Raw genomic sequence first — 21,725 nt, forward strand, 5'->3', positions numbered from 1 at the left:
CAACAATCTCTTAAACTCCATTATGCATGGGACATTCAAACTTTCTACTGTTTTAATCTCTTCTAAATTATGAGGTTATTAAAAAAGAGAGAAACAAAAGGAATGAGAACCCACTAAAAGTGAGATCCTACCTAACATTATTTGCTTTTTAATAAACAACTATTCAAGATAAAATAATTTTTAAAGCATTCAAGAACAAAAAGTGAAAATGATGGGAATGACAAGCAATGAGAATGATATTTGGGAAGCTGTAGTGATGTTTAATAGGTCTGCTTGATAGGAAACTATCTATCTATGCTATTTATAAGGACAGGTTTGCTCCTCTCAGTAAATGTATTTATACGTTTTTCAGTCTTCCCTTATTGTTCTAAGTATGTGACCTTCTGGTTCAATGATTTTTTTTTTTAAAGGCCTTCCTAAATGAGTTAAAATGAAGCTTTTGAGCCTATGTTTTTAAATGCTCAAGTGAGATTAGTGTCCTGGGTTACTCTAAGTAATTTATTTAATTCACCCAGTAACCATGGACCCTTGGGCTATTCAGGGCTATTCACAATTTTAAATACCTGAACAGTAAATAACAACTGTGTCAGCTTGATGGATTTTGGGGATTCTGTCCCAAGTGCAGGTTTTAATGAACTGAGTCTTCATTCTTGCCTAGGAGCAACCTGATGTCAACCACCCCTTGGGAAACTACTAGGAAAATCAAGAAATGTTCAACTCCAGGGAAAAGAAGAGTTCTTTAAGTGATCAAAGAAAAATGTTCTGGTCTTTAGAAATAGAAGGATCCATTAGTTAATACTGTTTTTGCTGGATACATTACCAAAGTGCCCTGTGGGTAAGGATTGTGGACATACATATGTTGACATGAATGGCCCCTCAGTGGTAAACCTGTTAACTTATGTGGCTGCCCTAGGCCTTAGAGGCATATTTATTTATTGGGTTTTAAAAAATGTGCCCACTGCAAAAATGGCCTCAAGCATAAGGTCAGTAAAAATAGAGCTGACCAAAATGAGAAAAATACATTAATAAATGTCCAATTGTTATCATGTATTTGGACTAGAAAGGAACTTTAAAGATATGACATCCTACTCTTACAAATGAGGAAATTGATAATCAGTGTATTCAAAGTCATAGAATTACAAGTGACAAAATAAGAATTCAAATCCAGGTTTCTTGGCACAATCTGGTGTTTTGTTCTGTTTTCTATTATATTACACAATTAATCTTCATCTCCAGTCACCTTCAGAACATCTCAAAAAGGATGTCTAGTAGTTAATGTTAAACTTAACATTTCCAGAACTGAATGCATTATCCTTCCTTAATTCTACCTTCCCTATTACTGTAGAGGACAACACCATCCTCCCAGGACCTCAGGCGCAAAACTTAGATGTCATCTTTGACTCCTCACTATTTCTTACTCCCCATATTCAACCCATTAGCAAGGGTTGTTTATTGTATCTATACAACATCTCTCAAAAATATTCCTGTGTTCTGATATTGTCATTGCTCTAGTACAAGCCTCTGGCCTTCTGGTGAGTCTGTTTGCTTCAGGTCTCTACCTACTTTGCAGGTCCAACTATATCATAACCCCTTATTCATTAACTCCAATAACTCCCTATAACCTTCAGTATCAAATACAACATGTGTATATGTGTATATATATATATATATATATATGTATATATATATATATATATTCAATACATATGTGCATATACACACATATGATATGTGTGTATATGAAATGACTTACGTCCTCTTACCTCTCCATTCTTCTTACACTTTACCTCCCAACAGATAATTTTTAATCTAGTGACAATGGCTGTTTTATGAGCATTTCATCGCTTGACTAAGGCCATTTTCTCTAGGTATTCTCTATGCCTGGAATATTTTCCATATTCATCTCTGTTTCTTCATTTCTTTTCAGTTTCAAATAAAATCCCATCTTTTATGACAAACATATCAACTCCTGTTAATTCTAGTGTCTTTCCTCTTTTAAATATTTTTTTTGTGTTATAGGTAGTTTGTTCATATATATTTGTTTTCTTATTGTTTCAGCATTTAGATTGTGAGCTTCTTGAGGATAAGAACTGTCTTTTATTTCTTTTTGTATCCCCCAATGCCTGGCTCTAGTAGAAGCTTAATAAAGTTCTATTAAGTGATTGTACCAAACAAAAAGATTTATCAGAATATGTTTATATTTATATTTGCTTCAAAAGTGTCTGAAATACAATGAATTTACCATATTCTGACAAGGTCAAACTTGTATAGTATATGTTGAATCATTTTAAACACCCAAATCGCTAACTCCACCATTTTCTTTATTTGTTTGTTTCCCAAATATCATGGGGATGGTCATGACAACTTGTTAAATCTACCTATCTATAATTTCATGAAGACAATATTAGTTCTTCATGGTCAATCAGATAAAGATAAAGCAAGTTTAGTAGCCTGAGAATAAACAGTAAATATTATCTAATACTCCTTTGACTGGATTGTGTGGTTTTAGTAAATTCAATTTTCCTGAACTTCCCTTTTCTAATTCTCCTTTTCAAGATCCTGATACTTCAACAAAAGAGGCAGGCAACTAATCATGCTATTAAAATCAGATTTTAAAAATTGTCAGGACTTGGGATTCCACTGAGATAAGGAACTCCTAGTAAGAAATTGCCTCTATCAGTAGAAATGGTAACCTTTTCTATAATTTATATTCTTACTCAACTGCCAAAGGTACTGGAAAGTTAGGACTTTCACAATTGCACAGCTCATTTGTATTAGAAGTAGAACTTAAATTCTGCTCTTTCCTGACCAGGAATGCTACACTACTGCTTGATGTTTACCATAAAATGTCTGTGTACATATGTGCATATATGTCTATGTGTGTATACATGCATGCATGAATGCACTGAAAGGCAGCTAGGAGGACACAGTACCTTATTAAGTACTAGATCTGGAGACAGGAAGATCTAGATTCAAATATATATATGTTTTTTATCTGCTTTGAACTTAATTTTTACTGACATTATAGTCTTTAGGACTGGTCTATTGTAGTAGCATGTAGCAACTTTAAAATTTCATTTGGTACTTGATCAGTGATTCAAGTACCAAGTTTATATCTAGATTCAAATCTAGGCCTAGATACTAATTGGATGACCATGGACAAGTCATTTAATCTTGTTTGTCTCAGTTTTCTCATCTGTAAAATGAGTTGGAAAAGGAAATGACAAGCAAAACAAAACAAAAAACTTATTTTTGCCAAGAAAACCCCAAATGAAGTGATAAAGACTGAAACAATTAAATGAAAATGAAAACAAATGTTTGCATGTGTGTGTACATGTATATATGTATATATATTCTACAGTATATGTAGTATTAGGTGTGTTTTAAATATTTTATAAATTTATATTGTTTATATGCACATGTATATGATTTGTACATACACATACAGTTATTATACATTATATGCACTTGCATATATGTATATTTTATATTGTACCATCTATAGTATATATAGCTTATATTATATATAATATATATATGAGGATGAAAAATAAGTTTCCAAATTTTAACAATTTTTTCCAGTAATAATTTATCTGGTATCTTTCTGAGAGTGGGGATGTTCTCCTGCCCTGCCCCTGTCATCAAGCAGCTTTTAACTCAACTCATTCTTCCTTTCCTAGAGCCCTCTTGCCTTTCTCAGCTTTCACAGAAGTACACATCAACTGAGGACCATAAAGGGCAAGGTTAACAGGATAGTCTCAAGAACACCACAAAAAGGAATTTCCACACCTTCACCTGTCCCCCTACCTAGCAATTATAACCAGGACATAGGAAATTTACTTTGTCTGTGACGAATCTGCAGGATACTTGCCTAACAGAAGGTTTTCTCTGTGCTCTTCCCCCAGTGTTCCAGGATGTTCATGTTATGATCTTCACGGGGTTTGGCTTCCTCATGACCTTTTTGAAGAAATATGGCTTCAGCAGTGTGGGGATCAACCTGCTGATTGCTGCCTTGGGTCTGCAGTGGGGCACTCTCATGCAGGGGATATTACACCACAATGAGAAATTTTACATTGGCATCAAAAAGTAAACACAATTTTTTGTCATCTTATGGTATTATATGATAGTCCCCTTTGCAGGGGACCCTGGGAAAAGTACCGGGAAGCAGAAAGAAACCAACTTGTGTTATAAATTTGGTCCTGACATTGTGGGTTGTTAGGAAAGACATTTCTCCTCTCTGGGCTTAGAATAATGTGAGGTGGTATTAAGATTGCCCAAATTATTAGTTCCCTCTTTACAAGTTATTTTCTATTCCTTTTGTGAATATCCTATATATCACCCCAGTAATTAGAAATTGCTTGAGGACAGCGACCACCTTGGTTTTTGCTCTTGTTGCTCCCCAAATTACCACAGTGCCTAGAACAAAGCAAAAATACTTAGTGGATGGTTAATGAGTATAACTGAATTATTTCCAATATTTCTTCCAAGTCTGGAATTCTATGCATCTGCAATTCTAAATTTATATATTGTTTAGTCTTTGAACTGGTTACCTTATGTTCTTCAATAAGCTAAAAGGGTTATTAAAAATCTTTTCATTCAACTCCCACATTTTACAGAAGACTGAATTTGGGAGGTGATGAAACCTGTCTCATCACACAAAAAAGCCAAGACTGTAATATCCTACTCCAACATTCTTTTTATTGAAGGTCATTGTTTTCTAACAAAACAGAACATTGCTTTGTTCTGATGGGTAGTGCCATATTACAAAATTGTAAACAAATTCTTTCAAGAGTATAATTTGAGAGATAACAAAATATATTACCACCCCCAAAATATCCCATAAACTCTACCCTAACCCTATAATAGTATATGAAATTCTTATAATTAGATGTACCTTTGGGTTTAAACATTGTTATATATAGTTAAATGCAAATATGTTATCTTACTGAGTTTCTATACTAGATATTTATATAACATAGAATGGAGATGTATCATTAATTTTTATCAGATTTTAATAATTTTTACATTTAAAATTTTTATTTTAATTTGCATATTTCATACAGTTTATATCAGATTATCATATCAGATTAATAGTGACTAGATGGAGACTCTGTAGTACACACAGAAGAGAGAGAAATGGTAAAAAGTAGCAAAATACACTAGACTGGAATAAATTGGGTTCGAGTTCTAGTTGTTATTTCTGACACTAATGTAGCATATAACTTTGGAAAAGTAGCAATTTCTTTGAGCTTCATAGGATCATAGATGTAAAGTGGGAGGGGCCCTTAGAGATCATCTAATCTAGCTACCTCATTTTATAGATGAGGAAACCAAGGTCCAGAAACATTAAATGATTTGTCTGGGTTCATGCAGATACTAAATGGTAGAACCAGGATTTCTCTCAATGTTAAACCTGGTATTTTTTCTACTGTACATATTATAGCTTTCTCAGTTGCAAAATAAAACATTAGATTAAATATTTTCTTAGATACATTCCAATACAAATATTTTATGAAATTAAGTAAGGCATTTTTTGTTTTATTGGGGTACCAAAATTCTAAAGTATTGGGAGCTTTGAGGGAGGGCTACCTACCCTGAGTAAGTTCTAGATGTGAGATTAGTAGGAGAAAGATTCTGTTATATCTCTTCCCTGTTTTAATTTTCTTTTCCTTTCTTTTTTCTTCTTTCTCTCTTTCCTCCTTCCTTACTTTTTTATTTGTTTATTTATTAAACATTTGTTTGTTCTCTCCAGCATGATAAATGCAGACTTCAGTACAGCCACAGTTTTGATTTCCTTTGGAGCTGTCCTAGGCAAAACGAGCCCAGTCCAGATGTTAATTATGGTGATTTTTGAAATCGCTGTCTTTGCTGCAAATGAACATCTTGTTGGTACGATACTGAAGGTGAGTCTTGAGAGGTTTCATAATATAGAGGAAGTTCATATGATCTCGACTGGAAGACAATCATTTAGTCACAGTTCAACCCATGTGCTATGAATAAAAATCCCTTCTACAACTTCATTGTCAATGGGTTAAGCAGACTGTTTAAAAACTACCAAGTTTTTACTTTCCATTTAATTTACCCATTTTAATTTACCCATAACTTCCCAAAGCAGCCTATATCATTTTAGGTAGTTCTTATTATGAAGATTCTTTTTTTTTTTTTTTTTAACATTGCCTCTTAACTGTCATCCATTGCTCTCAGCTCTAGCCTTTGGGAACAAATTGAACAAATTTTTACAGTCAGAGAAGCTTGGGCCTTTTGGTAAATCAATAATGGTAATTTGGGTGTTTTTTTAATGTAAACAGTGTTTTCCTTCTTACAGGCCACTGATACTGGGGCATCAATGACCATTCATGCCTTTGGAGCTTATTTTGGATTAGCAGTAGCAGGTGTCTTATATCGGCCAGGTCTCAAGAAAAAAGAGCATGACAATGAGAAGTCTGTGTACCACTCAGATTTGTTTGCTATGATTGGTAAGTAGAGATCAATTTTTCCCAGTTCTACCTTGCCTCAGGGAGAGAAGCCTATGATTTCTAGAGTCATTGTTAATATTATTATATGAATGTTAATGGGAATTAATACTATTCTAATAATTCCAATTCATATTGCTCTAGCTCAGTGGCTCTTAACTGACGTCACACATATGTGTGTATGGTTACTTCAATGTAATTGTTTTTCTTTGTAATGCTGTGTATTCTATTTTGCACATTTAAAAATATAATTCTTAGAAGGGATCCATAGATTTTTCTTCATTGCCATAGAGATCCAGTTGACAATATTAGGCATGGTAGGCTATACGAAGTGCTATGAGGCAAGATATGATGATTATAGGTTCTTACACCTAGAACAAGAAGAATCTTTGGGACTATCTAGTCCAATCCCCTCATTTCACACCTGAAGAAACTATAGCCTATGAAAGTTAAATGATCTGTTCGTAATAAAAGTCAGAACATAAACAGAGAACCTGTAAGCCTATGTATATAGTGCTCTGTTGCCAGTATCAGGGGGATACTTCCATGAAGGAAAACTTTATGAGGACAGTCTCATTGAAGGACACACTGCAATTTGCTGGTAGTCTAGGAAAGGAATTTCTAGTCTTTTTTTTTTTTTTTGTCAAGGATGACTTTGACAATTTGGCAAAGCCTATGGACTCCCATTTCAGAACGATATTTTTAAACAAAATGTTTATTTAAGATTAGAAAGGAAAGCAATTATATTGAAATATGGTTATCAAATACATACTTATACATAATACAGTTAGTTATCTATAAAGCACACACAACACACACATATATGTTTGAAGAGGAGAAGAGACATCATTGAACTGTAGAGATATGGAGAGAGACACAAAGAATTCTCTAGCAATTAGATCTAATATTTGAAATATTTTCCAAGAAGCAACATTTTATACTGAAATGAGGCATTAACTTTAAAGTCAAAGGCCTAGTTCAAATTCTTATCTCTGATGTTTCACCTCCTGTGTACTCTTAGATAAGTTCCTTATTCTCTCTGATTAGTTTACTCACTGTAAAATGTAGGGTGTACATCAGAGGTTTTGTGAAGTTCCTCCTAGTTCTAGATCCTATGTCTTCTCCATTGTGGTATGGAGTTGACCTTGAGTTCTCAAAGAACTATAAGCTCTCTATAGACCTACAGAATCAGGAAGGTTTCAAAGATATATCTAACAATAGACTGTCTCTGAGGACCAGTTGTTGAGGGCCATAAGTTTGGGGCTGTAACCTTTTCAGAAATTATCTACCAAGTTGCAATTGAGATCTTCCTTGGTAGAAAGCAAGCATTGATCTCTGAAGTATTAAAATACTTTTTTAGAACATAATACTTGATTTTCTTGGTTTGCAAACAGGCACACTTTTCCTTTGGATGTTCTGGCCCAGTTTTAACTCTGCAATTGCTGATGCCGGACAACACCAGTACATGGCGATTATAAACACTTATTTCTCATTGGCTGCCTGTGTGCTCACTGCCTTTGCATTCTCCAGCCTTGTCGACCATCATGGAAAACTTGATATGGTGAGCATGAGAATGGGCAAAACAGATTCTGCTTGCTCCAGTGATTAAATCCCCCTCTAGGAGAGCCTGAGAAACATCTTTCTTTTAGTATTAGTTAGCTTGGATGGAAGTAGGGAGGGGAAAGAGATATAATGTAGCTTGGGCAATGGTACAGTATTTGTCATTTCAGTGATGTAAGAACTTCTCAAAAGATTTCATGATTATAATTTTAATAATTTATTTAATTATAATTATAACAATTTTAAGACCTTTGTTTCTTTAGAATTATATGATAATATCCTAGATTCCAAAGCCCATAATACTCAGATGGTTTTTTAGTCAATCAGTACTGAAAAAGTGTATCCAAAATAAAATCATTGAGAGAATTTTGGCCTTTAAGCAATTGTGCACCCTCCCTTACCTCTTCCCATAGAGCCTTCTCAAGGCTTTCTTACCACTACTAGTGTTCTAAGTCCTCAGTGATTTCATTTGTCAGCCAGCAACATGAAATACTGTAGAAATCAGGGTCAGCTTAAATTTTGAATCCTTTGGAAGGAAATCACTTTGTAAATACAAAATCATAAGAACAAATGGACCAAAGCTCCCTCTGTTGGTCATAAAAACATATTGGGCAAATAGATGTCCTGAGAAGGGCCTCTTAAACTTTTTCTACTTGCAACTCTTTTTCACCTGAGAAATTTTTATGTGACCCCAACATATAGGTATATGAAATAGGTATACAAATCAAGCATTTACTGATAATGCTTTATTTTTATATAATAATATAATCATATTGATTATATATGATTTGATTATATTATGATATGATTATATATGATAATAAATCATAATTTCAAGATTCCCACATTCAGTTATGAGGCCCTAAGAAGCTGGGGCCTAGAGGATACATCACCAAACTTGGAATCAGACACTTATTGTGTGACTGTGTGTAACACACTGATCTCTGCTTCAGTTTCTTCACCAATAAACTGAGGTGGTTGGATTCCATGATTTTTAACATCCTTTCTAGGTTTAAATCTATGGCACTAGGACCCTTGAGAGCAGATCTTATTTCATCTCTTTTTCCTTTGTATCCCTTATAGGATTTGACACATAGTAGGAGCTTATTAATTAATTATCTGTTGCATGCCATATACTCCAAAAGTCGCTTTTTTTTTTTCCTTCAGCAGAATATCCTCTCACTGCCCTCATACTTTCTATGTTTCACATAGGTTCACATTCAAAATGCAACCCTTGCAGGAGGAGTAGCTGTGGGTTCCTGTGCAGACATGGAAATCCAGCCCTTTGGTGCTATGATAATTGGTTCCATTGCTGGGATTGTCTCTGTCCTTGGATACAAATCTCTGACAGTAAGTATGAAATAAAGTGGATTCAGGCTTTGCTTCTTAGCATGGTAGTCATTGGTAACATTAAAAAGTCGGGGCAATAACTCTGGGAGTTTGGTTTATTTAATTTTTGCATTAATAACATCTTTTGTGACTACAAAAAAAAAATAGGGGGAAGATTGTTTGGGCAAATTTAAAAATGCTATTCATTTAGGAAAGAGAATATGTTAAGTAAAAATGGTCCTTTCCCTTAGTTCTTCCATGCCCATATCAGGTGTTTTATAGTTTCTTGTCCTGTCTCATTCTTTTTGAGGTCTATACAAGATATTAGGCATGAACACTTTATTGTCCAAGGGTTCTCAAACTAGGGCCCACGGGCCAGATGCAGCCTGCTGAGGACGTTTATGCGGCCCACCAGTTTATGGCAAATGAGCTGAGGGGCAGAGACATAGTGTGAGTTTTTGTTTTTACTATAGTCCTGGCTCTCCCACAGTCTGAGGGACACTCAACTGGCCCCCTATTTAAAAAGTTTGAGGACCATTTTTACTTAACATATTCTCTTTCCTAAATGAATAGCATTTTTAAATATTTGAGGCTTTTTTTTTTCTTCAGAGAATTAAGGCAGAAGCAATTGTGATGGGAAGAATAGACAGAGGCCCTTACTGATGCATCTAAAGTTACTCCCTACCCATGACTAGTAAATTTAGATTTATGTATCATTATACTCTGGTGCTCTGGATTCACTGGATTTAAGATATATATGGGAAAATTAAGTTGTAAAAAAAGCTTTATAGTATTACTCAGTTATGACTTCCTCAGTCATAACAAGTATGAGGCTAATATGGCTTTGTCCCAGTGCATTAAAATTTAGAAGAGACAAAGTACTAATTCTCCCAACTCAACTAAAATTGTATTGTTTCATTTTTTAAATGAATTATACATTGATTTGAGGGTAATTTTGGGTGTGTTTTCTTGGTCCTAGGTATTCAAATTGTTCGTTAGAGTTTTAATGTAAATATTTTCCTTCTATAGAGAGTATTTGTTGAAACTCTAAAACTATTGTGAACTATTTTTTTTTCATTTTAGCCATTTTTTACCAACAAACTGAGGATTCATGACACATGTGGTGTTCATAATTTGCATGGCTTACCTGGAGTGATTGGGGGTGTTGCAAGCATTGTGGCAGTAGCCTTGGGAGTCACTAAAAAGTAAGTAAAGGAAACGATTATTCTTTGTTTTCATGACACAAACTTTTAAGTACCTTCAAGGTAGTGGTAGAGAACTTTTAATTGCCCTCAGGGCAATGGTAGAGAAACCTTGAAATATCCAATGATGGCACAGTCTTGTTGCTTAGCAATAGTGGGCATTGTTAATACATGCTATATCAAGTAAGGATTTTAAAATCCACAACAGTATTTGAAGTTGCATTATTTGGACTATCAATCACATTACCTCTTATCAGATTCATAATAAGAAATTTTTGTAACTGGGACAAGCAACACAAAATGTCGCAGAAGCAAAGGAAGTGAACCTCTCTCAAATCAACATTTTAAAACAAATTCTGTTAAATGCATAGGGAGCAGAGAGGGTAATATACTGACCCCCAGGTGGAGAAGAAAAAGACCTCGGGGCACCATAATAATACAAATTGGTAAGACAACACCACTGAGAGAGGGGTAAAAAAAAAAGGAGTAGGGAGAAATTCACCTGAGAAGCAGCCAAGGAGAAGAAGAAATAAATAAACTAGCATTTTCCTAATTTAGATAATTAAATACTAAATTCAGTTTTGGTTTTTGTATGTTTGCCTGTTTTTCCACATATCTAAAGGAACAGATATATAGTCAGTGACTTTTAAGTTTTTCATCCTTAGAATAGAAATGAATCTGTCCTATTATTGGTTCTGTCTCTCGAATTTCTATTTCCTTACTTGTAAAAAGAGTTAATTGTGTAATGTCGGAGAAACTGAGGCAAGATAGAGATTAGAGAGTTGTTAATATTTTATTTGGATTTCTGAGGGAGAGATTTTTTGGGACCAAAGGATCCATTTTGGTCCCAGGGCTATTGTCTCAAAGTCATTCAACAGCAGCAGCAGCCTTAGCAGCAGCCTTAGCATCAGCATCTAATGTGAGATTTCAATCATTTTTATTATGTGGCTCTAAAATTCAGGGCTCTAAGACAAAGGCAGGGGGTGAAGTCCAAACTCTGACTAGTGGAAATTTCTAAGAAGTGATTGTCAATCCAGTTCTGACAGGATTGGGGAGTAGGACCATAAATTCTGATAAACTGGGAATGAAGAGGATAGTCAACTAGAGCAAGAAAGTCTGGAACTTAGAGCGAAAGGTTGCCAAATAGGTATTAGACATCTGGAGTCTTATCTTTTGGAATGCCAGAAGGGCCAGATCTCCACAGCCCTAATTATCTCAGTCCTAATGGTCAGGAAAAGAGGTTGCAATCAGGGGGATTGAGACAGAATAATTCAAGGAACTGAACCAGAACAATTTAGGTAAACTGAGGCAGGACAATTAAAGGAAACTGTGGCACAACAGTTGTCCCTTCTAGTTCTAATAATCCTGCATTGTTGCTAGCACTTTAGTATTTTCATTTTATTCATATTTAATCACTAATATTGTCAAAAATTGGCCTCTTTGACTAAGGGAAAGGTGACTATTAAAGTCATCCCAAAAGAGAATGACACTACTGGACATTAAAAGGAAATCCAAGGCTATTTAAACTTCTTTTTCATATTCCCTATCATCAAAATGGAAGGGTTTATAAGATGAATAAACTTGAAAGTCATACCCAAGTTACCCTGAATTAAAAGTGGTATGGCATAGAAATTTCTAGAAAGAAAATGGAGCATGAAAAAGCTTCTAAAGGCTAATCATTTCTCAAGAAAAATGATTGGTTTTCTGAGCTAGTTCTTTTTTTTAGTAAACTAATTTTATTTTTAATTTATAGAATAAAATAGGCATTTCCACAGCATAGTATAATAAAAAGTAAGATGATTGCACATGAAATTGCAGATTTACTAAATACAATTTGCTACTCTTTATAATAAAGTTGTGCTATATTTTCCCCTTTTTTTCTTTTTCTACCTTCATCCTAAAGATGTCTACCATTAGACACAAATATGAATATATGTAAAATTATTTTGTACATACTTCCTCTGGATGCAGATAGCTTCTTCCTTTATATGTCCTTTGGGTCTTTATAATAGTCAAAATTATTTATTTTTTTTTAATTTTTTTTTTTCTGAGGCTGGGGTTAAGTGACTTGCCCAAGGTCACACAGCTAGGACTTCACTACCTAGCTGCCCCTGATTTATTCTTTCAAAGTTGTTCTTAAAACAATATTGCTGTTACTTTATACATTATTCTTAGTCTTGTTCATTTTACTGAGTTAGCTCTCAAACATTATTTTCTTTCTATTATATATAAGCTATAGGAAAACACTTTAATCAGTAACTTCTCCCCATTATATTGTGAAACAGTGCTTCCTATAGACAGCTCATCTTCAGCATGACATTTTTATACTTGTTAATTTTAAGACAGTAAGATTATATAACATCATCTTAGATTCTGAGTTTTATCTTTGGGAAAAGCATAGTTACTATCCATTGCATATAGTGGACATGATCTTTAACTTTTTCCCAAAATTTTCAGAGGGGTCTTTCATTTTCTACTTTAAAGGGGGAAAAAAGTTCTGGTTCTCCTTGTCTCACCCAGGATGAAAAGTGAAGCAGTCTTGGGCTTAATCACACTTCATAAAAATTTGTTGAATTGAATTAACTGAATACGAGATAATATAACTTGCATAAATATTAAGGCCTCTCATTTAATATTTGCCACTGGCTTAAAACATTATCCTGAAGATGATCCACTAGACATTAATTGTGAGAGTCTGCATGACTTAGTAGAAAAAGAGATAACCCAAGTTCAAGTCCTAAAATATACTGGCTGTGTGACACTGAGAAAATCTGTTAACCTCTGAGTGCCCAAGGTACTCAGCTAAACTTCTAAAACTATAAATTTCAAAATAATTATTAATAAGACTCCTATACATGAAGTCATCTGCAAATTTAGAAATAGCAAAATTCTTAGAAATCATTGCATCCAATCTCTATAAAGTGACTTGTTCATCTAGGAAGGAGAATGAAGAGGAAGAGAGGAGAAAGAGGAAGAGGAGGAGAACAAGAACAAGAAGATGGTAGTGGTAATAGAACAGGGTGTTTTCTTCTAACAGTTTTCTTCTAAACCATAATTTTTTTTCTGAAATTAGACTACAAAATTAAAGAGAATTAGGCAAATGTTTTCATTGGGATTTTTCCATCATATGCAGTGTTGATTTTTGGATTGTAGATGGCAGCAATTAATGTGCTATAGAGAAGGATTTCTTGGCCACATTCTTAGGAAAGCAAATTCAATGTTTTTGTTTTTGGCTTCCTAGGACCACCATGGCTATGCAGGCAGCTGCCCTGGGTACTTCCCTAGGAACTGCAATCGTTGGAGGACTATTAACTGGTTAGTAATATACAAATGATTTCCTAAGTCCAAGTAACTTTAAAGTATGCAATAGTAAGCCTTGTTAGAGTACTTTTGATTACATATTTAATTTAGAAATGTTTTAAGTCTACATTACAGATGGTAAAGTTTGATAGTCAGAGATGGTAAAGATGTTATAATATATATATATATATTAGTTTAGTCATAAGAATAAATAATAAGAGAGATAAATAATAAAAGAGTTGGAGATCAACTCATTTATGAAATGTGTGAAAAACTTTTTAAAAAAATAGAACATTTATTAAGCACTTACTATGGGCCAGACACTACTTAAGTTCTAGAGATACAAATAAAAAGAAATAACACAGTTCCTGTTTTCAAAGAGTTTATATTCTATTGAGAGAAAATAACACATAAATGAAGCTGGGGCTGGGAAAGGCAAGAGAAAATGGTACATTAGATGACAAGAGATGGCCAGGAAGTACTATGGAGGCCTAGAACAGAGCAAGATAAGGCCAAAGCTGGCTTCAAAGATCAGGAACATACACTCAATAAAAACAAGATTTCTATTCTCTATTAGAGTCAATCTCAATTAAATTTGTGGGAGCCATGGTTTTCATATAATGTTCCCATATTTCTTTCTGTAGTACTCCAAATGGGATATTGGTCCACAAGAGAGAGCTTCGTTGGTGCTAACAGATAATCACAAACAGGATCACATAGAAAAAAAAAAAACTGCTATTAACAGCTGTTTTAACATTTATTTGATGCATTTTAAAATTTGTATGCATTTGATGCACATCTTGAGTTTTAGTGTGTAGTCTTTTATGTGTTTCATCTCTTCAACTTGAATTTAAACTCCTTGAATCCAATGACCCTGTGTTTTGGACAGGTCACCATCAAAGGTATTAAAACTGATTGATAAAACTAGCAAGTAAGATTATCTATCAATCAGACAGTGAAAGAGTCTGACTTGGCACCCAATTACTAGAGATTATTTTTATTGTAGAATCTTAATTGTTCAAGTTTGCCTCTGTTTTCACCATTGGTTACTTTTTTTGTAACAGGTTTAATTCTAAAGATACCCATATGGGGAGAACCACCTGACCAAGAATGCTATGATGATTCTGTTTATTGGGAGGTACAGTATGTTATTTTGTGATAATGTAAAATAACATAGCTATAGTTCTCCTAAGACAAAGAGACCAAGATTCAGACACAATTCTAAATCAAGGGAGGAGAATTATATTTTTTCAAAAACTGCTGAGATCAAAGATGGAGCTCTGGGGAAAAATAAAGATGGCACCAAAGTTTGGGGAACAAGGAGAAATAGAAATAAAATTAAACAAGAAAGAGCCAGACAAAATACCCCTTTTATCCCCATCAAAGAAAAAAAATATTCTTTGGGCTGTGATGTAATCTTAGCACCAAGGCAAGTGTGGGGTACTCATCAGGATCCTAGGATTATATCTATAAGGTAACTGACATAGATATGTTTTCTATAAAAAACATCTATTCTGACACAGGCACTAGAGATGGAAAAACAGGTAAGTAAGTAAGCAGCAATATCCATGTGTCTCTTAGGGATGTGAACTGGCTACCTGTACTCAGACTGCAATATCTCATCACCACCAGGTGGTGCTCTTACAACAAATTTTTCCAAATCTAGTTTCCTTCAGGCAGTATGGCATAGGAATTACTTGGTTACTGCAAACACCAGGAACCAGTCTGGATGTCCCTCAGCAATTAGCCTAAGATTTCAGTTGTATTAGGCCTAATAGCTCAGTCTACTCAGCCTCCCATGCATGCTTGACTTCTATGTCAATTTGATCTAAGATTTAAAATTTAAAGATAATTACCCCACTATATTTGAAAAAAAATCATTAAAATTGGTTCAGTTGCTCCCACTTCCCCTTAAGGTTCTTATCTCTAGACCAATATTGTGTGACTCAAAGAATAAATACTTTTATTATAGATTATGCATACTAGATTAAATCAGAAAGAATGAATATATCAAAACTCTTAAGAAGCTCTCATTTGCTGGAGAAGTTTGTGTTCCCATAAATATCTTCATTTTAGTCAAGCAAATATATACTCCCTGAGGACATTTGCAGAAGTGAGTTATCAGTTAGTTCTCCCCCACAACCCTACTCTATCCCATCTTCCACATTTCAGACAAAAAGATAGAAAAGGGAAAGTTTTAGAGGAGTTAAACTAACTCCAATCCCACTCCTATAGCTACTGATACCAATTCTTGATCACTGAATAGGACAACACCATTTACCCCCTGGGAATGCCTCTAACCTGGGTGGGTTATTTTTATTTGATTGTTTTAATATTTTTGATACCTGAATTTCAATATAGTTGCTTTCCTTTTCAACTTTGTATATTTTGTTTTATGCATTTTAAAATATTCTTTTGAGAAGGGGTTCATACACTTCCCCAAACTTACAACACAGAAAAAGTTATGAGGCCCAGTGCCACACAAATTCCTATGTATTTGTTTTGAGTTTGGGGGCTTGTCGTTTTTTTTTTTCCTATTCAAGTTACATCTCAAGCCAATTTTCAATGTGACTTCTCCTGAACTTTTCCTGTAGAGCTTATTTTAAGCAGTACAGTGTTTTTAAAATGTACCACTGCAGGGCTGCAATTAAACTATATTTCTGACAATTCAATTTACTCCAGTCCCCTGAGGCTGCACAACTACAGATGCTATCTTACCCCTACCGCCTTCCTAGTGGGAAAATTACAAGAAGATGCCAAGAAAGGGAACACCTGGCCAAGCAGGTGTTAGTTATTAATGGCAAGCTATCAACTGCTTTCTTTGCTTCTCTTTTTCATGTTTTTCCTGTTTTATGTCCCCAAAAGGCCAGAGTGACATGTAATTCAGTATCTGTTTATTTGGGTTTATCTGGGTTTCTAGGTAGAAAAAAAAAAAGAGAAAATACTATACTTCACACACACATATACAAACACACACACACACCCCTTGCATTTACCTGGACATTCCATTTATATAAACAGTTCAAAAATTATCTTTTACTTCAAAACTAACGACAAAGAACCCATTTAAATATGTATATTTAAATAAGTATATATATATATATGTATATGTATGCATACATATGTATAAATATGTATATATGCATATATGTATAAATATGTATATGTATGCATATATGTATAAATATGTATATGTATGCATATATATATATATATATATATAGTGTGTGTGTGTGTGTGTGTGTGTGTGTGTTTGTTTTCGATATTTCATTTGGACTTTTTTTTTGTAGGTACCTGAAGAAGGATATGACCACTTTTCCATGGTAATGGTGAACACAGCCGACTAGAGCCAAAGACCTAAAAATAAAAACAATTCCATATTCTTTTATCTAAGTTTCTCCCAGAATACTCTTCTTGTTAAAAAAAAAAAAAAAGCACCATCCAGATAATATTTCAAATTTGCAACAACAGACAATAATGAACAGATTTTATGATTTTATGTTCCAAATGTCTGTGGAATTTTGGCTACCTTACTAGCTTGATAGTATATCACTTCCAAGTTTCATGGATCCCATACATCCATGACGACCACTGGGCATAGACAGTTCAGAATGGGTTTTCCAATTCATAATATTGCCAAAATTAAGGATTCCCAAGTGTTTCAAGTGTAAAGACAGTTTTAAGCATTTTTTTTTAATTTACCTCCTAATGATTTATAGTTGTATTATTAGTATCTGTTAATCTGTAAAAATACATGACAAAAGGCTACTATTTATTCAGTAGGACTTTTAAATAAACATGTATTTTATTAATCACAAAAGCATTTATATATTTTAAAGTAGTACTTATATGTGTGGGAAACATAATTTATTCATTCTTAGAATTTAAATTCTTTAAGGGTAGATCCTATATCTGCAGGGCTCTGTGTAGAAATGTTATTGATTAAACATGCATTAGAATAATAATTCATATAAGTATAAATACACAGTTGCTTTTATTAATGATTTTTTCTATAAAAAGATATCTGATATTTTCACATTTGCAGTTTCCTTTGGGCAAATTTTAGGGTTATTATACTGCTTTCCTTCTGCTATAAAGATGGAAATAGTTATTCTAAAATATGTTTTTGTATTTGCAATAAGCACTAAAATCCAAACAGATTGAAGTTAACTTTTACAAGTTTTTTAAAAAATAGATTAAATGATGTAAGAAAGAACAAAATTTGTTTTTGATTTTCATTTTGAAGCCTAGTAACTTCTTAGTATATTGAGAGTCACTCATTTAACAAGCACTTATTAAGTATTTATATAAGCAAAGATATAGGAGAGAGAAAGAGAAATCATTTTTATTTTATTTTAATCCATTATGGAAAGAATATAAAATTGAACTCGCTTCTCTCATTATTCAGAAAGGAACTACTAGTAGGGAGATAAATTTGTATTATATGAAAAATTTCACCAAGCAACATTACTGAATATTTTCCCCCAAGGAGCTCAATGACAGAAATTTCTTATATATAACAAAATATTCATAGTAGTATTCCTTGTGGTAGGGAAAAAAATTACAATCAAAGTCGATGTCTACTGATTTTTGAAGAATGGATATTGTTGTTGTCTGTCCTTTTTCAATGAAGAACAGTGATATCATGTGGAAATGATAACTTATAAAATGGTGATAGAACAATTACTATATTATAAGAAATCACAAGTGTAAATAATTCAGAGAAACTTGGAAAGGCTGCTGATTAGTGAGTGTAAAGATTGCATTCCCCCACCACCCATCACAAGCATGTATAATCAAGAAAAAGAAATTCCCATATATCCAAAAAAAAATCTCAATCTATACTCTTCATCTATCATCTCTTTCTATGAAAATGAGCAGGATGTTGAAAAATGAATACTCTGAATCGTGGTCAGTCATTGTGTTGAGTAAGGTTCCTAAGTCTTTATATTGTTCTTCTTTATACTATTGTTATCATGTAAATTGTTCTCCTTGTCCTGTTCACTTCACTTTCTAAAACTTCATACAAAGTTTCCTATGTTCTTCTGAAACCATTTCTTTCTTCACTTCTCATAAGTATTGCATTCATATAATCAGTCATTCCCCATTATTAGACATCCCTTCAGATTCTAATTCATTGATAGCATGAAAGGAGTTGCTATAGTTTTGTACAAATAGAATTGCATTTTTATGATCATGCAAAGAATGCAATTTTGATGCAACCAAGACACTTTTGAAATAACTTCACAAGAAAATGTCTAATAGAGATAGAACAGGTGACAAAGGTAGGTAGATACACAAGAGGACATATTCTATTGATCCACAAATCTGAAAAGATGACAAAACTGTCAAATACAATGCATAATGAAAAGGTAATATTTTTATATTTCTCATTAAATATAATCTAGCCACTGTGTTATATTGGGCATCACTATAGCTAACTTTTGAAATTTATAAAATTGACTAGACAAGATGTTATCTGGCATCCTCCCTCTTAGATCATTGCTAAAGTTGAAAGTGAGTGATCTTCCTGAAGACCACTTCTCTTGTAGACTTTACTGCAACTCAACATCTGCTCCAAGCTTTAAATGATTGTGTTTCTATGGGCATGATAATTTATATAAGATACCTAGGGTGTGACCAAGTTTCTTCTGTGTTTCAGAATAGGATTTTTATGCAAGGTCATTCCATTGTCAAGGATTTTTTAAACTTAGTCTAAAGTTTAGAATTCAGATTCATAAAATTAATTGAACATTTCATCACATTAAGTGGTTTAAATTAAATTAAATAAATGTATTCAATCACCCAACCCTTATATCTTCTATCAAGGGATCAAGGAACAATATATTTTAAGTGTCAGACACTTAATTGTTTTCCTAATCAAAGCAATTTAAACAATGTCTTGAATCTAATAGGCATTTAATAAATATTTCTTCAATTAAATTGTTTTTTTTATGACACACTTTGTATTAATCAGTTATCTGATTAATAGTATATTATTATATGTAATATATTATATATTATGTATATATGTTATAGATAATATGCATTTATTGATTACCCATAATTCCCTATACAATGAAGACATACAGACAAAAATAAAATAATTCCTATTCTCAAGGAACTTGCATTATTCTGGGAAGATATCATTTTTATAAATAGGTACATAATTAAATATAAAGTTATTGTCTGGGGCTATCACAGGGTGTCTTCACATGTTTGGGAAACACATTTTTCCAGTTCATCTACTACTTTGAGACCTGTATATTAGCCTCAGCCTGGTTTAGCCCATCTTCCAAGATAGTTTTTCAGAGCACACAATACATATTATAGCTTCTTGGAGCCACAAATGAGGTTTGGATAAAAGATAGGGAGGTGGATGAGCAGCCCTGAAATGGGCTTGTCAAGCTTTTACACCAGAGGTGCTAGTCCTCCCTGAATACCTTAGACATACTATATGAAAACTTCCCCTGGTGAAATAGTCAAATGAGAGCAATTTGTTCCAAGGGTCATGAAGGTGGCTGAAGCAGGCTTTGTGGGGTGCTGAAAACTTGGTCAGACATCAAAAACTAAGGTCATCCACCACATGCCATGCCATACTTTGGTATTGTCACTGGTTTTCAGGGATTATGGAAGAATAAATAAATAAATAAATAAATAAATAAATAAATAAATAAATAAATGAATAAATAAATAAATAAATAAATAAATGAATGAATGAATGAATGAATGAATGAATGAATAAATAAGCGAACAAACAAACAAACAAATAAATATATATAAATAAATAAATAAATAAATAAATAAATAAATAAATGAATAAATGAATGAATGAATGAATGAATAAATAAATAAATAAATAAAACTAATAGTTTTAGCAGTAAAAGAAGAAAAAAGACATCAAAGAAATTAGAGTAGGTAATGAGAAAATAAAATTATCACTTTGCAGATAATATGATAGTATACATAGAGAATCCTAGAGAATCAACTAAAAAAGCTAAGTGATAGAATTAACTTTAGCAAATGTGCAGGATACAAAATAAATTCACATAAACCATCAGCATTTCTATATGTTACTAACAAAATCCAGCAACGATAGAGAACTTTCATTGAAAATAACTGTAGGGGAAGCTAAGTGGAGCATTGGATAGAGCACCAGCCCTGAAGTCAGGAGGACCAAAGTTCAAATCTGGTCTCAGACACTTAACACTTCCTAGTAGTGTGACCCTGGGCAAGCCAATTAACAGCAATTGCCTCAGAAAAAAAGAAAATAACTGTAGATAATACAAAATATTTGGGGATATATATGCCAAGACAAAGCCAAGAATTATTTGAGCACAATTACAAAATATTTTTCACATAAAGTTAGAGCTAAACAATTGGAAGAATATCAAGTGCTCATGGGTAGGCCGAGCTAATATAATAAAAATGACAATTCTACCTAAATTAATCTACTTATTCAGTGCTGTGCCAATCAAACTGCCAAGAAATTACTTTAAAGAGCTAAAAGAAATAGCAAAATTCATCTGAAAAAAACAATAAGTCAAGAATTTCAAGGAAATTAATGAGGAAAAAAAATGCAAACAAATGTGCCTTGGCTATACCAGACCTAAAACTATATTATGAAGCATCAATCTTCAAAACCATTTGATATTGGCTAACAAATAGAGCAGTGGATCAGTGGAATAGGTTAAGTTCATAAGACACAATAGTCAATGATCATAGTAATCTAGTGTTTGATAAACCCAAAAGCTCCAGCTTCTGGGATAAGAACTCACTATTTGACAAAAATTGCTGGTAAAATTGGAAAATAGTGTGGCAGAAATTAGGTATTGACTCACATCTAATACCCTATACCAAA

At 33.3% G+C, this 21,725-nt stretch overlaps 1 protein-coding gene across 1 annotated transcript in view; it reads left to right on the forward strand.

The window, feature by feature from the left end:
- The window catches only part of RHAG (Rh associated glycoprotein), a 32,689-nt gene extending 14,604 nt beyond the window's left edge, over window positions 1–18,085 (forward strand). The window contains exons 2-10 of the mRNA XM_074310677.1: window positions 3,906–4,086; window positions 5,753–5,903; window positions 6,326–6,476; window positions 7,868–8,034; window positions 9,246–9,383; window positions 10,446–10,567; window positions 13,806–13,879; window positions 14,929–15,002; window positions 17,155–18,085. Coding sequence (XP_074166778.1) covers window positions 3,906–4,086; window positions 5,753–5,903; window positions 6,326–6,476; window positions 7,868–8,034; window positions 9,246–9,383; window positions 10,446–10,567; window positions 13,806–13,879; window positions 14,929–15,002; window positions 17,155–17,211 — 1,115 coding nt within the window. The 3' untranslated portion in view covers window positions 17,212–18,085. The remainder of the gene's footprint in view (window positions 1–3,905; window positions 4,087–5,752; window positions 5,904–6,325; window positions 6,477–7,867; window positions 8,035–9,245; window positions 9,384–10,445; window positions 10,568–13,805; window positions 13,880–14,928; window positions 15,003–17,154) is intronic.
- The last annotated feature ends 3,640 nt before the right edge of the window (window positions 18,086–21,725 follow it).

The sequence above is a fragment of the Sminthopsis crassicaudata genome, chromosome 4, assembly GCF_048593235.1.
Source record: "Sminthopsis crassicaudata isolate SCR6 chromosome 4, ASM4859323v1, whole genome shotgun sequence".
Lineage (NCBI taxonomy): Eukaryota > Metazoa > Chordata > Mammalia > Dasyuromorphia > Dasyuridae > Sminthopsis > Sminthopsis crassicaudata.